Source organism: Megalops cyprinoides, chromosome 10, assembly GCF_013368585.1.
Source record: "Megalops cyprinoides isolate fMegCyp1 chromosome 10, fMegCyp1.pri, whole genome shotgun sequence".
Classification (NCBI taxonomy): domain Eukaryota; kingdom Metazoa; phylum Chordata; class Actinopteri; order Elopiformes; family Megalopidae; genus Megalops; species Megalops cyprinoides.
In genome coordinates, this window is record NC_050592.1 from 7,940,195 (window position 1) to 7,963,975 (window position 23,781).

The 23,781-nt window shown below is 39.4% G+C and overlaps 2 protein-coding genes across 2 annotated transcripts; both read right to left on the reverse strand.

Annotated features, from left to right (window-relative positions):
* Window positions 1-560: 560 nt before the first annotated feature.
* On the reverse strand, window positions 561-11,707 carry LOC118784399 (carcinoembryonic antigen-related cell adhesion molecule 5-like). The gene is made up of 8 exons (XM_036538631.1): window positions 11,626-11,707; window positions 7,166-7,474; window positions 6,306-6,584; window positions 5,839-6,105; window positions 5,221-5,523; window positions 4,582-4,860; window positions 3,968-4,207; window positions 561-628 (listed from the first exon to the last, which is right to left on the reverse strand). The coding sequence occupies exons 1-8, from the start codon at window positions 11,705-11,707 to the stop codon at window positions 561-563; spliced, it is 1,827 nt and encodes a 608-aa protein (XP_036394524.1).
* Window positions 11,708-14,365: 2,658 nt separating this feature from the next.
* On the reverse strand, window positions 14,366-18,638 carry LOC118784401 (carcinoembryonic antigen-related cell adhesion molecule 20-like). The gene is made up of 6 exons (XM_036538634.1): window positions 18,567-18,638; window positions 17,764-17,811; window positions 16,686-16,934; window positions 16,136-16,399; window positions 15,314-15,592; window positions 14,366-14,466 (listed from the first exon to the last, which is right to left on the reverse strand). Exons 1-6 carry the CDS (start codon window positions 18,631-18,633, stop codon window positions 14,366-14,368), a joined length of 1,008 nt encoding a protein of 335 aa, XP_036394527.1. The 5' UTR covers window positions 18,634-18,638.
* Window positions 18,639-23,781: the final 5,143 nt, after the last annotated feature.

A 23,781-nucleotide genomic window follows, 5' to 3' on the forward strand; every position in this document is an offset into this window, starting at 1 on the left:
AAGCTAATGGTGATATAACAATCAATAGTTCAAAAATATTCCATAATTAATTTTAGCTAATTTTAGCTTTCTAGATACGTAGTTACATATGTAACTGGCAAGCTAACTAAAGAAGCTGCACTACTCAGAAACAAAAAAAAATGTTAATTAGCATTCCATTACATTATTGTCATCTCGCAGAAGCTCTTATCCAGAGTGACTTACATAGGTTGCAGTTATCTGTTATAAGTAGATGTTATCTATTTATACAGATGGTTTTACAGAGGAAACTGTGGGTTAAGTACCTTGCCCAAGGGTACAGCAGCAGTACCTCAGTGGGGAATTGAATTGCCTTACCACCATGTTACACTGCTGCTCATGGTGAACAAACAATTAGTGAACAAACGATTTATCCAACTAACATTGTCTTGCTACAACAAGTTAAACTCATCTAGTTAAAATCACTTCCACAGAGTGGAACAGTTGCTTGGAAAGTGATGCTAACAGCTGACGAGCAATAGGAGTGTTCATACCACCAAGCAAGTATGGGGACAAAAATCTCAACGTTTTACTGTAGGCTGTCATCTGAGGGCTGACCACAGGCCAGGGTTGACACTCTTCAACATGACATCAAGTGAAAGTTTCCCACCTGCGAATCAAACCCGGAAGCCTAGGGTTAAGGGCTTACAGATGTCCATTTTTTAAAGCCAGTAGCAGGGGACACAGAAACTGCCACTCCCAGGGCTGGGTGAAACCAGAAAGCTGAAGATGAAATTGCAACACGCAGCTGAACAGTTCAAACAGACCACCCTGTGCAATCATTACATGAACAGAACAATTTTCTTCTGCTTATGGGTTGCCAGATAATCAGATGATGAAAATATGTGGTCTGTATGTATGGTGGGACCATGAATGAGTCAAAAAAGGAAGTTTGTCTAAACTAGCTTTTCCACTGTTTCAAAAGTAATACATTGTTATCAACTATATATGTATGCTGTCAATATAAGGTTTTCACATATCAATGATTTTTATAACTATATCATTTATACAGTTCCTTAGAGTACAAGGTGGGTTGAGGATTGTTTGATTTTGATTTCATTGAGTTATTGATTAATTTACCCTCTCCCACAGACACTCACACACACATACAGTAAAACACACCAGTGTGTGTGTGAGGGGTGTGATATGACGTGAAAGAAAGTAATTAAAACACTTTTAACTTTACTTAAACGTATGTCACTCCATGATGTTGGAGTCATGTTTTCCAGTATAATGTCTTTATTCAGTTTATTGAAAATAAGATGTGGATTCCATCGTGAATATCATAAGGGCTGTAAACATTTTCTCTAAATCAGGCACCTGGGCCTTCATATGAACAAGTCTGAAAATGTGGAAGGTGTTTGGATGAAATAAGCCAGCAATGAGCCATAGTACATCCACTACTGACCCTGAAAATTTCCAGCTGTTGTTTTAATTAGGATAGACCAATAGAAAGTGGGCCACAACCAAACTACCAATCATAGAAGGGCCTTCTATTGGGTTTATGCATGTTATGTTCAACAAAACATGTTCAACAAAAGTTTTTAATATTTTAAGGGAAACCTCACTAAAATGTATTGGTGTTCCTTATCTTACTTATTGTAGGTATGCATGCAGAAAAGCTCCTCATTTGTTGAAATTGTCTGAGCACACAAGTTCATTTTAAAAATCCTTGTGGTTTCCAAATTTCATGACTATGATCTCATACAGCTCTGACAAATCATTTCTCCACCCCTCCCTCTCTGAAAATAGCATTGTTACTCATTCTATTATGTAGATTAAACAAACATTGTGATCGCTTAAATGCATATATGTATTATTAAAATGTTCTGCTAATTTATGGATAATGTTCACTTTTTGTATGCTAAGATGTTTCAGTCTTATTGTATGGAATCTGCATTTTTATCATACACAAGTGGTACACAAGTGTTATATATTTTTTTGAAAATGGAGGCACACAGGGAACATCAGGGTATATATATAAAAGGAAATGGTGTGTATTGTTGTGGACCATCAGTTTTAGATGGTTTGAAAACTCCATTTGCGCCAGGGTGTTAGAAATCAAGTGTCACTTCATAGCTGATTTCAGAGGATGACATTCTAGGGACAGGAACTGGAGATTTCCAGGCAGTGAAAACAGCTCTTTGCTTTTCAGTATGCATGGCTACTGAACCCAAAGGCAAGGAACACGATTATTAAATTTTAGATTTTTATTGAGGTTTTGGAGCAATGTCATTATGAGCACTTTTAAAGAACAACTTTGTGTCCCAAGGGTTAAATTAAATTAGCTTGTAGATTATGTAAATGATCTTTTAAAATCAAATTAGAATGCATATATTAACAGACAGATCACACAAATTATGACAGAAAACAGTATTCACAAATAGATTTGAGGCTTATTACAGAGTGTGAGTGTGTATGAGTGTGTATGAGTGTGTATGAGTGTGTATGAGTGTGTATGAGTGTGTATGAGTGTGTGTGTGTGTGAGATAGAGAGAGAGGTATGGCATATTCTTCTGTTTTTTGCTTCAAAATAAACAGTAACTACACGAAAAAAGCCAGTTTGTGTAGTTTCTTTTCTTCATAATGCAGAGGAATGTTCCACATTCCTTGGAAGGAACTTGAGCAAAGCAGTGGAAGTCCTCTCACAGTTCTGTAAGGTTGAGAAAAGCTGTTATGTCTTGTTTGAAGTCCCTATAAGACTGTTTTTCTCTGTTAAATATTTAGAAGGGGAATAGGTAAATGCAGTTGCAATATGTTCATATAAGTATGTTTGCGACCACAGGAACTAGTGTTTAATTTAGCTTCATTCTTGGAAAGCAACAAAAAATAGTCATATCTTATATTAAGACCAATGATATCATTCACCTGAGTCTAAAGCCAAAATGGTTATGGTAAGTCACACCTGTTTGTATGATATGATTTAATAAGCATTTTGGTCCCACCTTTGCAAACAATACGAGGTGTATAGATTAAACATAAGGAAAACTGTACAGCAGCTCACGTAATGATGATAAAATCATCACATCAGGACTTGGAATGTAGCAATACATGCTTTTGGTAGTACAAGCTTGGTGGTTGGAAAATGGTGGCCCACAATAGCACTATATTTCAATGGCACTAATGATTAGGTGTCTATAGGGCTATTTGCCTAACCTTTCTGAATGCACTTTTCATAAGTCACTCTGTAGAACATAAATGTTTCTTGACAAGTTATTTTTTTCAACCTCCCAATTCAATCACTTCAGAATCACAAGTACCTTTGATCCTGAACTAGGACGTAGAACAAACCAAACACAAAAAGGGCATAAATCAATCAGCAGATTACAGCTAAAGAAGAAAAAGAAACATTCCAGTCTCAAATAGACTATTAACACTAGTATAAAAGAACTGTAGGCATGTGGACAGAATGAGGTTATGAATATCAACACTAAAGTTAAGGCTATTGTAGAAGTATTTTTATAGTTGCTGTTTATATGCTGTGTGTATATATATGTCTACTCTATGTCATTTGAATACAAGGGGAAAAAAAAGAATATTGTGGAACACATATTCTCCATTGTTGTGTGACATACTTACCAATGCTCGTTCAGGGGGGCGGCAGTGAAAGAGTTAATGAAGGAGTACAGCTAAGAGGAAGCTGAAGAGGGCCACAACTGTGACTGCAGGTTTCAGTGACCTAGAGTGATCTGTGGGTAATAGATCATTATCAGATAGATCAATATCAGTGTTTCTAAACACCCTCTGTCAATAGATGTAACCTTATGTCAACAGATGTATATTATAATTATATATTATATTCACATTTCTTACACGTAATACTTCTACATATATTCTACTTATAGGCTAGTGTTACACAAAAAATAAAATCAAACAATTTTAGTTTTCCTGTTATCATTAATCTTATTTATTACAAACACACTTTTAATGGTGATTGATGTTGTCAGACTGCTGTAACGCAGGGTTCTGGTGTTGTGGGCCCAACAGGTATAGTTGCCGCTCTGATTCTCCTGAATGTTCTCCAGCCTGAGTTCCTGACCCTCTCTGCTCAACATCCTTCCATTGAAAGCCCACTGAAACTGTGCAGGAGGGCTGGACTGAGCCGAGCAGGACATCGTGATGTTTGATCCAGTGTGAAAGGAGCCGTTCTGTGTTCCGTTGATTGTAAATGTCATTTCATCTGGGCCATCTATGAAATGCAGCAGATGACAACTACGTTACATGACATCTAATACATAGACAACTAAATGAACGAACATTTAAAAAAAGGGTAAAATTTAGCAATGCAATGCGTCGAGTTATTATAAAGAAGGATTCTCAAGGCAAAACCTGTTCCTTGTTACTGACCTGTTGCTTTACAAATGTGCCATGGTAGTATTTATATTAAATCACAGTTAGTCTAAAACATATTTTGATTAATTCTTGTCCACACGTCTTACTATATCTCATTACACGTCCAAAAACGTGACACGGCTGCTTTTCTTTTGCCCTTTCAATGCCACTGCAAGTTTGACGTACAATTATATTGTATAGCTCTATGGTGACAGTAGATATGAGTCTTACAGCTAATCTTGAGGAGGACGGGCTGGCTGGTGCCATTACTGATGCCATTGGATGCAACGCAGTACAGAGGCCCCTTGTCAGACCTCAACACACTAGATATGGTGAGAGAGCGGTTGCCATTGCTCAGCTTAATGTGTTCGCTGGTTATGATGTCAGAGCTGCTATTATGCCATCGGAAAGAGAGGGAGGAGCCAGAGGCAGAGCAGGTCAGGCTGACAGTGTCGTTGAATTCCACTGGGTCTGTCACGTTGACTGTCACTCTCACATTAGAGACCGGCTCTGTCGGAAGGAGAAACACAGCTGACAGTTACCTGCTGAGGTATTTAGTCTAAAAAAAAAGATACAGAAGGATTTCATAAGACATAACATGTTGTCAGCCAAAATATCCCCGGTTGAGTCCAACCATTTCAAGTGTAATAGTGCTCACAGCTTATCTCTTGGGTAAACTCAGCACTTAAATGATAATAAATGTTGTGTTCCGACACTTGTACTTATGAGATATCGTCAAAGTTTCTGTTGTCTGCTGTTGTAATGAGAACAAGTGTTTGCACTCATTTCAGTGTCAGAGTGCCCTGCTTAGTCCAGCTGTAACACATGTCACCATGTTACCACAGGTCTGTTTTTGGGAGGGGGACTCACCGAGAACTGTCAAGCTGACATTAGCAGTAAGTTCAGGGCTGTTGCCTCGGACAGTGTAAACGCCAGAGTCAGCAACAGTCACCGATCTCAGCGTCAGAGCCCCAGTGCTGGTGTTGACTAAGGCTCGACCGTTGTGGGCCGGGAACACGTCTTGGCTGTCCCCGATCCACACTAGAATCACTGTGTTGCCGATCATCCATATCCCAGCATGCATGTGTTGCGGGGGAGAAATGGCCAGAGTCACATCGTCCCCAACACGGGCAGGGTCGGCGGGCTTCACCTCCACAGACACCTCAGAGTTACCTGGAAGAAGAGAGAGACTAGCCTGAGATCCATATCTCACTGTTTAATTTCTACGACGCACAGAATACTAGCACTCGTTCTTCTCTCTATCAATATCAAGCTCTTTCTCTTTGACATCCCCCTTTCTCTCCCTTTCTTTCTCTTTCTGTTGTGTGGCTCATATTCCTGACTTGGGTTCCCCATGAAATAGAATCTTGAACAATAATGTATTTGTTCAATTGGCATGTTTTTCTTTGTCATTTAACTAACCTCCCCATATTTCCTCTACTTAAGAATAAATAAATCAATAATACATTTTTTTTTTTTTTATCACACCTGTAATGGTGATTGGCATTGTCAAACTGCTGTAGCGCAGGGTTCTGGTGTTGTGGGCCCAGCAAGTATAATTGCCGCTCTGATTCTTCTGAATGTTCTCCAGCCTGAGTTCCTGACCCTCTCTGCTCAACATCCCTCCATTGAAAGCCCACTGAAACTGTGCAGGAGGGCTGGACTGAGCTGAGCAGGACATCGTGATGTTTGATCCAGTCTTAAAAGCATCCTTCTGTGATCTGCTAATTGTAAGTTTGACGTCGTTTGGACCATCTGTGAAAGAGAACAATGCGTTATTACATCATTACATTACATTATTGTCATTTAGCAGATGCTCTTATCCATACATACTTACAGTGACAGTGTGGTATATGACATTGCGCCAGCTACATTACAGAGTTACTCATGATAAATAGACACCCAAATGAATTAACTTTTCGAAATGCACAAATAATGCGTAGCTGCATACTCACAGCTGATATTTAGGGAGAAACCTTTACTGGTGGCGTTACTTATGGTATTAGACACGATGCAGTACAGTGGGCCCTTGTCAGACCTCAGTACGCCAGATATGGTTAGAATTCGGTTGTCATCACTCAGATGAACACGCCCGCTGGCTCTGATGTCAGCGCTGCCATCATGCCATCGGAAAGAGAGGGAGGATCCAGAGGCAGAGCATGTCAGACTGACGGTGTCGTTGAACTCCACAGGGTCTGTTACATTGGCTGTTACTGTCACATTGGAGACTGGCGCTGTGAGATGGGAAAACGAAGATGACAGTTACCAGCTGAGGGCATGAGTCCAATGCATAAATATACGCAGGGATTCTACAGGCCACAACTTGCAGAAAACCAAAATATGCTGCATGAGAAAGCTGGCAAGGTTAGAAAATGTGTTACTTATCTCAAGTCAGGCATTTCTGATCTGTACTGTTTTTGTTCCTGTTGTTAGCTATGTTTGAGCCATTTTCTGCCGTGCGCACACAGGACATTCTCATCTCAATTAGTAACACCTTGAGCAGTCAGTAGCTGCATTTTGTTTTTGGTGAAATGAAAAATATCAGATTGAATCCATGCATTTACTGACCACCAAAATATTGCTTCCAAGTCTTCAGGACAAAGCTGCATTTTAATTGTCATAAATTATGTGTCTGGTGACAGGTGTACATTCATTGTGTATTCAGAGTTTTAGCCATCTGCCGCTGTGACAGAAACGGGCCGAGCGAATCAATACTCTGGTGTTTACTCTCGTTTCTGGAGTCAGTGAGCCGTGCTCACTGCTATAGTATATATCAGGATATCACTACTGGACCTTGTGCGGAGGGGAGACCTACCGAGAACTTTCAAGCTGGCATTAGCTGAAAACGCAGGGTTGCTGCCTTCGACAACGTAGATGCCAGAGTCGGCGACAGTCACTGACTTCAGCAGTAGAGCCCCAGTACTGATGTTGAGTGAGGCACGGCCTTTGTAACTGGGGAACACATCCTGACTGTCCCCGAACCACACTAGAATTGGATCGGCACCCAATGCCCATCTCCCAGCCTGCGCGTGTGTCAGGGGAGAGATGGCCAGGGTCACACTGTCTCCAACTTGGACAGGGTTCGCTGAGGGCTTCACCTCAACAGGAGCCACACCACCGAGGCCTAGGGGAACAGAAAGAGCAGTCCTGACCTCAAGGGCTCACTGTTTAACCATTAGTTCACGTTAGGACGCATGCATTGTGTAAATACTGGGATTCCTTTTTTTCGACGTCGATCTGTGCTGTTGCTTATTTCTCTATCACCCCCTTTAGTTCTTTAGTTCTCCTTTCTCTCTCTATATCTCTCCCTCTGACTCCTGTTCTCCCTCTCTTTGTCATTCTTTAATGTGGCTCATATTACTGATTTGAGTCTCCATGTGAATGAAAAAATAAAATACAGCTCATTTTAATTTAATGACACACTTTTCTCATTAATGGTAAAACATGAATCATGTGTCATAAACATGCATGGAATATTAATTAACAATACCTTTTCCCAGTTCCAAGTTCTTATAGATACATGCCTTTATAGATATGATGATGTGGTTATTTTTAGAAATGAAATACAAAACTAAATTCCCTCTTTCCATAATCGCAACTAATGCATGGACGTTAGTTCATAAATAGTGATAATTTCATATAATTTTCTTTCAAATTACAGCACCTCAGTTTAAACTTATAACCAAGACACAACATATTCAATAGAGGTATAAAATAATGGTTCAATGCGTGGAGCTCCGTATAGTTCATTTTTCTAAGCTATGACCAGCAAAGCTGTAAGCAACAGACTTAAAATGGCAACTGCAAAAACAGAAAAAAAGAGAAAATACTGTAGTTTAAATTGTATAAACACTCTCTCACTTCAACAAATATTTTGCTGTGTTTTTCCTACTGTATTATTACAGTAGTACTATTTAATATTGTATATATTGACACATTCGTATTTTTTAAAAATCAACAAAACACCAAAATTACCTTGTAAGAAAGTCAGAAGGGTAAAGAACCGTGTGGCAGATCTTTTCTCCATTGCTGCTTGATCAAGAAAAATCCCTGCTTCCTCATGTCGATTATATTGTTAATATCAATGTCCAACCCCTGTCAGTCTTTTTGTGAAACAATGTATTAGTCAGCCCTGTTATCAGTAAATATTTGGTCAAACCGCATATTGCTATTTCTTAACAATGGTAGAGTTAAGACTTCTGCTTTTCCTCTCACATTTTTTGGCCCACAACGCTATGGATAAGACTGGCTTTTCCACTGGTGTTTGTATTTGAATGTCCCTCTCACATTGCAAGGTGTTTCAATTCAAATCTGACTCAACTCACTTATTTCATATCTCTCTCTCTCTCTCTCTCTCTCTCTCTCACCCTCTCTCTCTCAGTTATTGGGATCAGAATGAGGATGTTGTAGAATAAAGAGTAGATGCACTTCACATGAACTCTTACTGTAAATAGTCATGATCGGTAGCATGAGGAATTATGGGTGTGGTTTCCCTTTCTCTGCACTGGAAGCATTGGAGGTTATGTGTACTAGTCTCAGCATGTGTTAAAAGAATTTGTCAAAAGTGACTAGACTTGAAACCAGGGGTAAATAAAGCAGAAAAGGTGTCTGGCTTGTAAACCAGCGCTATAACACCAATGACTTGGTGTGCCAATGGTACATTCAAACGAGTACTTTCCTTGGGGTTAACTATCAAAATATGTCCTGTAAGATCCATTTACTTTACATTACATTGTGGCATTTAGCAGCCGCTCTTATCCAGAGCGACTTACATCAGTTACAGTTTTACATGTTATCCATTTATACAGCTGGACACTTACTGAGGCAATTGTAGGTTAAGTACCTTTTCCTACAGCTATAACAGCAGTGGCCTAGCAAGGAATCAAACTGGCATCCGGCCCTGCTCTTTACCATTACATCACACTGCTGCCTACATTTAGATAAAATATGCTCAGGTTGATAGGAAAATACAAAACTAAATTTTGAATGTGAATTTATTGTTAATATACCAGTGGTTGTACACAATACTTAGTACATAATACTTGATACTAAAATTAAAATTAGTTTTATTTCCATTAATCAAAATCTATGTAATGGTGTTGTCATTTCATACTGTTGAGTGCATAGTCATGATATGTTAAAGGCTCATACTTATCTGAGCTCATACATGGCAGATAAATAACTATCAAAAGGGAGCAATATAAGTTGTAACATTAGTCTGACAGCAGAGTTGTCTTACCGTGTAATACTGAAAGTTGGCTTTCAGCATTGCACTGAGGTTTGTTAGCTGTGTCTGTAACTATAGTGTATACATTGTATTAATACAGATATTATTATAGCTTGCTACAGCAACTCTTGATTCCTTATTGAAATAATTGTTTTGATATAAAAATGTTAAGTTTCTACATGTCATCCTTTATCATTACAGTATATGGTACATGATGATGATCCAGGGGTCTGTTGTGGATCATTTTCCAGAGATCAACACCATTGCCCTTATTTCTCTTTCTGTTGTGCACCATTTAAAATGGCAGTAACAAAAACGCAAAACACCTGTGTTCTGTCTCTTGCATTTTCATTTGTTTTGCTGTCCTGGTAGACATCAGATTGACTGGAATTGTTTATTATAAGTTTAGGCGCAAACTGAAGCAACGATTCGTCTACAACGTAGAGATACTGTGCATCTGCTAGTAAGTTTACTTAGTAAGTAAAGCACAGACATCTGCCCATGCAGAAGACTCCAGCTCAGCTTCACAGCACAATGATAGAATCAGCCACGACACTTATACTCTGCAGCCTTTGTACTGTTAAGGTCATCTTTTTCCACAGAGAGCCTGCACTGGGGTTTATTTGGCCCAATGAAGAACTTAAACCACAGAACTGATTTCCCACCGAAAAATATACTTTCTGCGGGTGATATATTATTACGTTAAATATTTAATATGACTGACCATGAAAGAAGAAATCCCTGCTTTACATACTGACATGGATTCATCAGCACACTTTCATGTGTATGTCATGATATTCAAAAGGCGAACATGGCAAAGCTATTGTGACAACCACCCTTTTCATTTCTAAAAAAACAAGTGTTTGTACCTTAATCAAATTAGATAAACCGCCAGTTACATTCACTTCCCTTTTGTTTAAACAGTGACTGTGCCAGGTGTATTCCCAGGTTCCTTATTAAACGTGCAACAATTTTTTATCACTAAACCAATAACTGGAACACACATGCACAATCACACACACATGCATGCCCACACGCAGACACGCACAAGCACACCCGCATAAATACGCACACATGGATATGTGTATGCACACGTACACAAACAAACTGACCCCAAGGTGCATATGATACAAACTCTCAGTAGTACTTGACTTTCTCCTGGGCCATCCTCAGCATTTAGAGATTTGCAAAGTCACTTATCTCCAGGCAAACAAAATCCCACCTTTTCACACCATTTACTGGATAAAGTGTCCCAGCTCTGGCATTGTCATTAGTGTCACGTCATGGGCTCCCGAGCACACCTTTGTACGTCTTACCTCACAACAGCTGAGATAAGTGTTCCCGACAGCTATCTCAGTATCTGGGATAGGTGTGCTGTCTGTGTGGCAGGAGTGCGGTTGGCTCAGTCCACCTCATGACTGATTGAATAATGACAGAGGAAGTGACATGTACGTTCACTTCTGGAACCGTGCGGGAAGGCCCACCTTTACGAGCACATCATGTAACACGAGGAAGGGTGTGAAGTGGAATGTTCTGATCCGTGAGGCAGGGATTTTCTGAGTATTTGGCTCATAAAGGAAGCATGGCACCTGTGTCATCTGTGGTGCCTTGTCAGGTCATCTGAAATTCACAAGGCTGAAACCAGGATCGTTTTAGAAGCCTCTGATGTTCGTTCAGTTGTAACAGTGATCCTGTGCTGGTCATCCAATTCTCCTCTCCCACAGGGGCCAAGTCCGAGTGCCATATGGGGGCCATTGTGTAAATTCCCTGTTTGATTGTGTGGTTGTGTATTCATCAAACACTCTTGGTAAACATTCCGGATGTGGAAACCATACTATGCACCTGCCCGGGACAGTGTGCAAACATTGGTGCGCATTGAATGTGAACAGGGACAAGTCCTTTTTTGGCGTACAGCCTTTCACAATGTAAATATTGATTTGACTAAAAATGAAAGCCTATCAAGTAGGGGTGTCACGAGAACCGATACTTCGGTACCAAGTCGATGCCAAAATTCTGAAAACGTGACGGTACTCGTTTTTCTACAGTACCGTAGGTACCGGGGATGCAGCTGCAGCGTCGTGTATGGAAGTATGTATGGAAGTAGCCTACTTTGCCTTCGAGGCGGGTCATCGGGGATTAATGATAAATTCGCAAAAACCAGTATGCAAACGGTGCCATCGAACTTTTCAGACGAAAGGAGGAAACACTTCCAACGTAGCGAAGCACCTCAAAGACAGACATCCAGATTTATTCAAAGAATTCAAGGTGAGTGAGTTTCAATTCATGTTAACATTACATTATCAACGTTCCTGTTATCCTCATCCTGAAACACACCTTACCATTATTTTTGTTTGAGACAGATGGCATACTGCTGTGTAGCCAACTATGTTCCATACGACGTTTGCAATGGCTAAACGCTAAAGGCTACCGTGTTTCGGCTAACGTAATGTAACCATAGCTAGTAGTAGGCTACTGTCCTTACCGTTCAGTCGGTGTCATCTGTCATCAAAACATAACGTGACATTTTAAATAAATATTTCCGGACTAATGATCTGTCACCATGTCAGTAAATTTAAACAACTGCTTGCACTCTGAGTATATAGAGGTGTGTGTGTGTGTTAGTACATTGTGTATGCAGCCTTTGAGCTATACGTGTAACTGAAATCTCCTAATTTTCCTTTCACAGTATCAGCCAGAGGAGGATGTCGACCAGGAGAGGCAGGAGCAAAGTCAACAAACACGGCCAACCATATCAGAAGCTTTTCAGAGAGACATATTATATTATATTATATTATATTATATTATATTATATTAAAGGCCTATTTATTTCCATATTTTTTCATGTCTTGGCCAGGTACTGCAATTGAAATGCTGTGCCACCATAAAAAGTTGATTGTTTGTAATGAAGTACAGTATTGTTTGTTTAAATACTTGAAGGCTACATGCCACTGTTGTTGTTTTTTGTAATGTTCAAATGTTTTTAATAAAGGAGTGTATGTTGAAGTGCATGGGATTTATTGTTTCGTTTTTGTTTTTTTTTTACCGTGGTATCGAATTGGTTATCGAGAATCGTGGAATTTCACTGGTATTGGTATCGACTACTAAATTTATGGTATCGTGACATGCCTGCTATCAAGTAACTTTATAAAACACAGAATGGTATTTGTCTCTAATAATGTCAACAAACCAGGTCATCTGGTTATATATTCAGTTTGTCGCATTCTCTAAAACATATGCTCTGTGTGCTTAAAAAATATAGGTATTATATTAATACCAAAACAGGTTATGACAAATTTATACTCGTAAATGTACCAGAGTATCTGAAATAAATGAACTTGTAGGAATACTGGAGTTTTCTAGCCATTTGAGTTCACTTATCTTGTTATCCAACAGGGGGTGCCAGTGGACCATCCATAAAGAGATAACTGGGGCATGTATACAATCTTCATTGCTTAGATAGACCTCTCCTGGCCAGTTTGATTTTAAAATAATTTTAATCACGATTAATTCTCACATTGGCCAAGGCTATTCCTTAGCTATATGTTGCAACACTTTCCTAACAATTCAATTTTATTTCTCAAGTCTCATTTTTACTTTAGTAGGCGGTACATGTATTGATGTCAGCAAATGCTATAAATAATAATAAAAAAACTATTGTATATAATGAGTGAACATTATCTATCACATTCAAGTTTTAGTAAATCACGCATTTTATAATTTTGTTTCAACATGTACAGTTAACCCTCAAATATGTGCGTGTGGAGGTTTTACAACAGGGGCCTTGGTGCCTGTTTCACATCAGTCACAAGTCCCACAAAGTTTCATCAGTGCTATTCAGTCTGTCAGATTTCATACTCTTAACTGAATTTCAGAGTTTAGTTTGTTTTACATACATTTTAGTGTGAAATTTAGTTACCCTTGATGTCCTTACACAGTAATAGTATTGGTACAAAAGAAGCAGTAAGTATATTTAACAGCAGCAGAACATCACACAGTTATTACGCTGGAGGGTTTATGTAGAAGTTATTGAGCAGGAGCGTCTGCCATCATGTAGACCTGGAGAGAAAAACAATCCAACATTGATCTTTGTCTGTTTTATCTCAGAGGCCCAAATGGTTGTATCTGTGAGCATTTTTCATTTTTAAAATCTGCAATCCATTTATACAGCTTTTTTTTTTTTACATATGGCAATAGAGGTGGAGAACCTAGACCCCACACTCAGTATGGAGTTCATCACACCTTACTGTCAACATATATGCTATACCCTGTTTAGCTCAAACTAGCAAGCGCATTGGTCTCCGTTGTTTCTTCTGGAACAAACACAACTATAAGTTCTACTGCAAAAAAATTACATTTAAAGAAGCATCTATGTATTCACTTGAGGTGAGGATCTGCTAAACCAAAGTCAGCTAGAAAGAAATTATGAGAAGATTTTATGTGGTGATTAAGTCTTCTTCAGAGTAAAGGAATATTTATTAGCAAAACAGCAGGATTACATTACTGTCATTTAGCAGATGCTCTTTCCCAGAACGACTTACATGGATTATAGTTTTACATATTATCCATTTATACAGCTGGATATTTGCTGAGGCAATTTTGGGCTAAGTACCTTGCCCAAGGGTACAACGACAGTGCCTCAGTGGAGAATTGAACCCCCAGCCTTTCAGTTATGAGCCCTGCTCCTTGCCACACTGCTGTCCCCCAGGTTACAGTACTGATGGCCACAGACAGGAGCCCAAAAGCCGAGAGTAAAACATAGCTCACCCATTTGAGTCCAGGGATTCGCCTCTACAAGGCCAGAAGAACCAGCAGCGCTGTGGTGAAGGCGAGGCACAGGATTACTGCAGGTTTCAGCCCCTCGGATCCAGATTCTGGGGGATCTGTGTGATCTGAAATACATTATAGGCTCTGTAAATATGTATATATACACTGATACTGTATATCCAACATTTGTGTATTTGTGTATAGTCAATTTAGCATTGGTTATCCGTCAATTTCTGATTTAAGCACTAAACAATACATGTATAATCAGGTGTAATGGAAGTTAACACTATTTTGCTGTTGAGAAGTGGAGAGTAACATTTGCAGTACCAGTCAAAAGTCTTTCTTTCTTTATTTATTTTTGCTATTCTCCACATTTTGGAATAATACTAAAAACATCAAAACTATGAAATAACCCGAGTGGAATTATGCAGTGACCAAAAATGCATGAAGCAAATGAAAACTGTCTTATATTTTAGATTCTTAAAAATAGGCTAAAACATATTTTTTAAAATTAAAATCCATTTACCTAGTGACCCTGGCCAATGGCCTCCTTTGCATTCTGCTGTTACACTTTATTTGAGATTGCTTGATTCGACCACAATACAACACTGTCCCAACTGGAACTGAACCGGGCTACTATCCATAGATGAGAATTGTACTCTGTGTTACTCGTGGCGTCCATATAGACATGCCGAGGTATCTGTCGGTATATTAACCACGAGGTTGAGACAAATGTTATGCCAACAGAAATGTAATTGTTCCAGTTCGCTTAGAATTAAATGATTGGATGAAGTCTAAAAAATATCAGGTATCCTAAAGGATAGTAGCCAAGGGCTATTATAGCCTAGTCTGTCTGTTAGGAAACTATTTGTGAATGCACATTTTCAATTAAAAACACATAGTTTATTACAGCAGACGCGAACCAGTATATTAGCTCAGTAGATGGCTAATTTGCGCTAATTTGCGTTATACCTGAAGGTTTATTGATGACTTTCACCGTCTTGGTGGCTGTGGCTTTTCGTGCCGCACCGGTGTTGCTTGCAACGCAGGTGAGGAGCTGAGTTGTTGGTTCGGACGGAACCCATTTAATCACAGTCTTCTGCAGCGAGAAGGAGTAGGCGGGCGGGAATCCACCTCTAAAGGTCCAGCTGACAGAGCAGCCGATTGAACAATTGGGCATGCACTCAAAGACATACTCTTTCCCAACTTCTATGGTGTCTGGCCCGCTGATACTGACACTCAGTGATCCATCTACAGTGATTTCACAAGACACACACACACACACACACACACAGACAATCCTTATGATATAGTAAGATAAGACTTTAGCAATTTTGGAACACAGCTTTAGCATGTTTCTTTGTGTTAGTATCTCCTATGATGAATGTAACATGAACGTGCTGCTTATTCATAAATTTACATTCAGGCCTTCAAGGGTTTATCATAAACTAACACACATTCTAAATCATTATAACTGACAGACATTATTACTAATGTCTACACATTTATTTATAATATATATATATATATATATATATATATATATATATATATATATATATATAGTGTATAAGGAAGAGTTACATATGAAACATTTTCATTTACATTTTGCCACTTGGCATTCTCATCTAGAATGCAACAGTACAAAAGTGACACAAAAGTGAATCTAATACAGTCACTGGATTGACGGTTCATGCAGCACACAACAGGCCGCATCTGAAGCAGACGTGAGAACACAAGAAACATGCAGTGAATGCATCCATGACCATTACGGATATGTTGGTCGGTACTTACACACAAGCGAGTATCCATTAGCTATAATTTCTCTGCCGTTGGCAGAAACCACGCACTGGTAGAAGCCCTGGTGATTAGGCAGCAGGGCACCGAAAGAGAGCGTGGAATTGTCTGCGGATAGAGTGGTCTCGGCGGTCCCGGTCATCACTTCACCGTCTTTGTACCAGAGGACAGCGGATAGCTGGATGGAGCCCGCACAGGTCAGGCTGAAGGGGTCGGAGAGAGCAGGCTCTTTGTCAGAGACGGGCCGGACGAAAAGTACATCTGAAACAAGGGTGGATCACAGTCAGCCTCAGCGCTCACAGTGACTTTAGTTCCCTGCCTGGTCAGGGTGCATGTATTCTATCCCAGTAATTGCCAGCGCTATGGAAGTTTGGAGAGCAATATGAAGCTCTGTGATCTTTTACACAAAAAAACAGCAAAAAGCTACCAGCACCTGATGACTGAATTTCCATAAATGCTTCCTATTAATATCTATGTCCAACAGATCCAATGGCCTGTCCCATCCCTGACCTTCCATCTGACCAATGAGAAGCCTATGTAATCTCACTTGTTACTTTGATGGTTGTGGTCGTTTTGGTGGTCTCCTTGCTTGTGGGGTTGAGGGCGATGCAGTCCAAATCGAGTGTGTCTTTGCCCCCGGCAGCGTACAGCGTCACGGTCGGGCCCTTTGAAGTCCCGCCACCCAGAGACCAGGTGTAGTTGCAGGGAGGGGTACAGTAAGCTGAGCACTCGAATTTGGCCTTCTCTCCTGCTGTCACCCTGTCGGGCCCAGTGATCCTGACAAACAGCGGCTTCGCTGGGGAAAGCAGACAGTGCTCTCAGTGAAAACCCAATGCGTCTGCTTCACGGCCATAGTTATATTACATTGTATTATCATTATCATTATTGTCATTTAGCAGACATTCTTATCCAGAGTGACTTACATAGGTTGCAATTTATACATTGTATTGGATATTTGCTGAGGCAATTGTGGATTAAGTATATTGCCCAAAGGTACAGCAGCAGTGCCCCAGCAGGGCATGGAACCAGTAACCTTTCGGTTATGAGCCCTGTTCCTTACCACTATGCTACACTGCCACCCCAATAGTTTCTCTCACAAGGCCAAAGTTTGTACTGTAGGTAATGTACTGTGTGGACATCTTATCTCTATTTACTTACCTCTATTTGTATACCTCAGCTTACCTCTATTTGTGGGTACTGTATGCTGAATATAATCAGCAGTGTGTAAGGACCTCTAATGGTCATTGAAAGGAATGCATGAGAAGACGAAAAGTATATATTGAACCCAACAAATTATATTGTCATGCTGTATATTGCCAACCAATCCCTCATTGCAACACACACATGTAAAACATAGCACAACAATGTGGAACTCAAATTCAGAGACAACTTTGATTTATTGTTGTGACTTGGTTAAAATCCATGTCTTTCAAAATTAATCAAATTTTTTTCTCACTGACAACTAGTGTTAACTTGTTATTTACAAGAAACAAATGGCATTTCGTCTACATGAAAGGTATCCATTTCATATTATAATTACTTGTGTAGATAAGCAAGATATTTGTGTGTATATATATATATATATATATATATATAATTTCAAAAGGCAATGGAAGTGAGCTTACTATCTCCAAATGCAGAGACCTGCAGAGGGAAGAGGAGGCATGTTGCTCCTGTAAAAAAGAAGTTAGTAAAAGTTAGAAGAGAAAAGATGGTCAAAGACTTTTCATCAGCGCTTTCTGAACCATACAATTCTGTACACTGTGCTACATCCACGAAAGTGCATTTCCCAGACATTGTTTTCATAAATGTTGTGTATGGCTGTATGTCTGAGTGGTGTCCTCAGCTGCGGCTTCCATTATGTAAGAAAAGTGCTCCGAAAAAGAACTCCTGGCAATATTTCAATGCAAGTCAAATTTTCAAATGCAGAAAAAAAAAATGCACTTGACTTAAAACATGCATACCAAAGGGAACCTTCGATGGAATGTTCCATCTTCCTATGATAACAGTCTTTAAAAAAAGATTCTTACAATACTCATTCAAGATGATTACAGCACAGTCAAAAGTTTGGACACACCTGATTAAGATAATGGGACACATGCTCAAATGCTTGAAATTTGTTTCAGAGAAATATAAATGGTGACATTGATACTTACTGTATATATGAATTTCTTTCCAAAAAAATCTTGATTTTAAAATTACTTGTTGGGTATTTTGAAAAATCTAAAATATAAGATAGATTTGATTTGCTGATAACACATTTGTGGTCACTGCATAATTCCGTTTTGTGTTATTTCATAGATTAGATGTCTTTGCTATTATTCCAGACATTTGACTGGTACTGTATATCTACACTGCACTTTCTTTGAATTTGTCTCCCATACTTGTGTGCCCATTGCATTGTGGGTAACAGACGCAGAGGTATTACCTGTGAGTGCCAGTACAGTAAAAGCCCAGAGAGGTGCTGGTCTCCCCATCGTCGGTGTGGTACACATAAGCTTGCCTCAGTGGTCTTTTTTCCTTGACAGTTTGGACACCAGGTATTTATATTGGTATGGCGCACTTCTGGTGAATTCCAGATTTGCCAACACATGAAATCTGTTCCTCTTTTGCTGCTGTGTCTGTGCCCCTCCAAATATCAGAGCAACTGAAATTATACTAGATGGATTTCTTTCCCCCAAACTGCATTGAGATTGGGATTGAAATGACATTGCCATTTGCTAAAACTTTAGTTGAATTTTCAGTTTTTGTTCATTTTGGTGTGTTGATTGGAGCAATGAATTCCCTCAAAGGTTCCAAGCTATATCAGCGAGAAATTAAGAGAAATGGCAAAACGTTTTCTACTTTACTTGATTTTCCATAAATGTAAAAAGTTAGCAATTTTATTAGATATTTTCCATATTTTCTCATCATGTACTTACTAGATACATGATCAGTCTGACAAGTGCTTTTATTTTGTAGTAACACATATGCTATATGGTTCTGGTTTTATTCCTGGATCAAATGCAGTTCAAGTGAGAAAATCCTCTTAAGTCTCTCTAAGCTCAATATCATGTTGCAAGGAGGTAATCTCTTATCCTTTTATCCGGGGTTGGCATCCTGTTGACATGTATGCTCAGTAATCTCTTGATGTGGAATATAAAACTATGAGCAGGACTATACCAACAAACCACTGCATAAATTAGCCAAATTACAGGAACAGTTTTGCAAACTGCATATTGTGTTCTAACAAACTGTCATTGGGACGTTTTATAACCACATTGACTGTTGTCACACCTCATTTGGCAGTAAATAATGTCTTGTATCATATTTTATGAAAGAGCCATCCCTCTTCTTCAACAGAAGCTTTGCACCATGGCAATACCTGTGCAAATACAATACAGACAGGATATGGTTTAGTACATATTGTGCGAGGTGTGTGTGTGTGTGTGTGTGTGTGTGTGTGTGTGTGTGTGTGTGTGTGTGTGTGTGTGTGTGTGCGTGTGTGTGTGTGTGTGTGTGCGTGTGTGTGTGTGTGTGTGTTTGGGTATTGGTTAGACCCATTACTCAAGTACCTTTTGTTTCTGTTCTATACTGTTAAAACAACAGATTTGTTGAATCAGTGGATTTGTCTACAGTATATAAAATATCAAAACATCGCTGATGTAGTTAGAAAGAATACACTGTGCTGCTTGATTTACCACAAATAGGTTTCGGTTTATTTGTGCAACATGGGAAGTTCCGCAAACACACAACAGCTTGATGTTCTTCTCAGCTCAGTTATTGAGAAAATGGCCAGTAAATGCAGTTGCACCAAGAATTGATGTTGTCATACTGCCACAATTTGTAAAACACAATCAAACATTTCATAATGTATTCAAAATCCCAACAAATCTTGCCAACAAAACTTGGTCTTGACCCAAATGCCAAAAAAAATTATTTTAAATTGCTTAATTAATAATTACAGTAATAAAATGTTTGTCTGGGGCAGAAGTGTAGCATGGTGGTTAAGAAACAGGACTTGTAACTGAAAGTTGCCAGTTTGATTCCCTGCTGGGGCACTGCTGCTGTACCCTTGGGCAAAGTACTTAACCTACAATTGCCTCAGTAAAATATCCAGCTATATAAGTGGATAACATTGTAAAATAAATAAACTGTAAGTAATGTAAGTCATTCTGGATAAGAGTGTCTGCTAAATGCCAATAATGTAATGTAATGTCTAGACTATACTGGGGGGTCATGGATCATGGATCACCTTGATAGAAGCCATTGACTGTGGAGGCATTTCAACCAGAATCTGTTAAAAATATGTTTCTCAGCCCATTTAAAAACATGCTATTAAAAATATAGCACCTTTAAAACTGTAATATTTCATCTGCAAATTATTTTTGTTGCCTGTTATAAATTTGGCTAAATGTGCTACTTTTAAAGTGTTCCATCTAATCAGAAGGAGAGCGTTGCCATCTCAAGGACTCATCACCACTGGGGCTATATTCTAGGGCAAAACTGTTATCACATCATAATCTTGTACCCTTGACATGCAGCTTAGTTGTGTCTTTTGTTTGTTTGTTGCTTGAACAACTGTGGTAGCATGTCATTTTAGATCCATATTTAAATCATTCTTGTAAGTCTCTTTCAGAAAAGTTGAGATGTAGCATTTTAACTGCAATTTAGAGATCCTTGTCTGTACTAGTCCCTCAGTAGTGGTTTGAACTCCCCACGGAGGTTAGGACAGCAGAATCACTGGCCATCTTCCGACACAAAGTAAAGACCCAACTCTTCAGGTCGTATCTCAGTTCCACCTCAATCCCCACCTGGTAAGACCTGCTACCTCTAGTATTTGATGTTTATTTTATGTGTTGTATTGTGATGTGTTTTGGATTCTGTGATCTAGTGACTGATGTATGGTAATATACTTGGCTTCCCTTGTCTAGTCAGGCTGCACAAGTTAACTTGTGGTAGGGCTTGAATGGCGTTATACTCATACTCACTGGTCTGTGAGTTTAATTCGCCTGGTCTGATACTGTTGCTCATTCAACTTGAATGGATACATTTATGTTCTGATGTGCTGGAAGTTGCTCTGGATAGGAGCATCTGCTAAATGCATGTACAGTAATGCAATGTAATGTAGTTTAAAATACGCGTAGTCTTGCTTTCAGCTGGATTGGGAAATTTTGCTTGTGGATGGGAAACGTGAGTATACCAAGAAATACGGTAGTGAAGTTAAGAAGCCAAATTTCTAAGACTGATCTCTTGTCTTTGAAGGAATTTTTGGCACAATTTGAAGTCTTAAGAAAGACAAGAGGGTGCAGACATAGAGTAAATAAATGTGTCAAAATACAAGTAGTCATCAGTTGAGTCATCAACAACATTTTAAGCCAAAAACTCCTCAAACAGGCTGCTGCGGAAATCTTACCATGGTGAAAGGACAGCAAATGTCGTCTCACATTGCTGCTCTACAACATTACATCACTCTCAAATAAACCACCACAGAGGTCAATTTTTGGTCCCATAGTCCTTGCCAAGATAAATCAAGCCTCTCTATCAGTAAATACACAAAGATTGATGTTGGTGATGAGCTAAACCTGTTAGAGATGAGGAAAATTCAAGAGCCCAGCACAATGCAACAAGATTGTGGTGATCTTGATGAACTGTAACCCTACAAAGTGCAAACCACTTAATGTCTGCTTTGTAAAGAACCCACCCACCTCCCTTGATCTAAGAATAGATGGCATTAGGCTGTTGCTGCAACACTCTCAAAAGGGTTTTAGGTTTGTAGGGACAGACAGACCTTGGACGGGAAATGCAAAGCATTAATGAGGTTTGCAACTCCAATAGGTGACCTTAAAACAGTCTACACAACATGCATGCGACCAGTGGGTGAGCATTGCTGCCGTCATATGACAGACAGCACCAGTCAGGCGGAGGAAGACACTAAAGATCATCTTTGACTCAGGAGGTTAATGATACTGAAACCTAAAGCCAAGGAGCTTTAAGACATGAGGGTAGCACCACAAGCTTTAGCAGTCAAATGAATTCCCAAACTGGCTTCTGCCAACAGTAGAGCAGCTAGCCTGGAGTAATGACAATTACAGAAGATAAGATGGAACATTATATTATTGTCATTTAGCACATGCTTTCATCCAGAGCGACTTACATACAGTAGGTTACAATGGTACAAATTATCCATGTCTACAGCTGAATACTTATTGAGGCAATTCGAGGTTAAGTGTCTTGCTCAAGGGTACAACGCAATGTCCCAGCAGGAAACTGAGCAGGTAACCTTTTGGTTGTGAGTCATGCCCCTTACCACTACTCCACACTGTCACCCCAGTAGTTCCTTTCACAATACAAAGAGAACAATTTGTACTGTACCCGACCGAAAAAGCCCCATACAATCCTTAGTCAGGCTGCTTAATGGAGGTTAAAATATTTATGCTCATTATGATAATGTGCAATGCCTTATTAACGTCAGATTTCTCCAGAGGGTAGGGGGCATGAGTCCAGCATGAGCCCACACCTTGCAGATACTGTACAGAATTGCACAAGTTGTTACTATGTGGCTGACATTTTTTGAATCTGTGACAGATTTCTCTGTGGAGGACATGAACTCTGCCCTGCAACTGCCCACTTCCCCACTCCAGGAAACTACACATAATCCTGCTTCCTCTGTTGATATAATTGATATATGAAATATTGTTTAGGTCATTTAAGGGTTTCATACATTCTCATATGTTGCTATGAACACTGAAGTGCAACATCAATGCTTGATCTGTCATAACTGATCTGTGCAAGTGGCCATAGGAATGGAATTATCAGATGGTTTTGTGGGGTATCTCTTAGTATCGAGTAGCAGGACAAGATTATGTTCATATTAAAGCTTGAGGCCACTCTTAGTGAGGATCCATGGGTGTCAACCCAGGCCATTACATTACATTAAGTTTCATGTGGTCAGTATCAGATTCCACTTGGGTATTGATGTTGCGATTTTCCTCGTCTGGGGCAATGATGTATTTGTGGGTGCTCTCAATGAATCCAAAATTCCCATAAAGCCAGCAATGTGCACAAATGTGGCTTGTTATTGATTAACTTGGCTCTGGGTGGTGGGGAAACCAATAAGTGTCTAGATGATAAAAGGGGATGTAAAGACTATTTTTTGTTAATTGTTTTTCCATCAGTTATTGCTCTGCTGATGCATTCAAATTGCAACTATTGCATTGTTCCTTTTTTCCCATTACCACAACTTTCAAAGTTAAAATTAGTTCCGTTACGATGTTGATGACGTTTTTCCTGTAGACAAAGTGACCACGTCTCTGACAAGTCCAGTATCTGTGATATTTTTCAGCAGCTCCAGGCTGTGCCATGCTGACAAAACATTTTTCCTCTTCAGAAAAGTGCATGCACAGTGCCGCCTCAGTGGAGCCATTTCATGGCAACTTGTAACGGGTTAATATAGTTCGTGAGGAGTTTTCAAGGTAGGAGTATGTTTAAGACTACAAAATTCTGATAAATAGTTTTTATTTTTCGGCATAAAAGTAGGACCAATGTTACATCACTCTCAGAATTTCTGAGCACTTGGGTACTATTTCCTACTCGGAAATGCCTGAAAAATCCATACCCTGTGCTCCTTATCTCTATTCTTTGCACACCAGAGAGAGTCATGG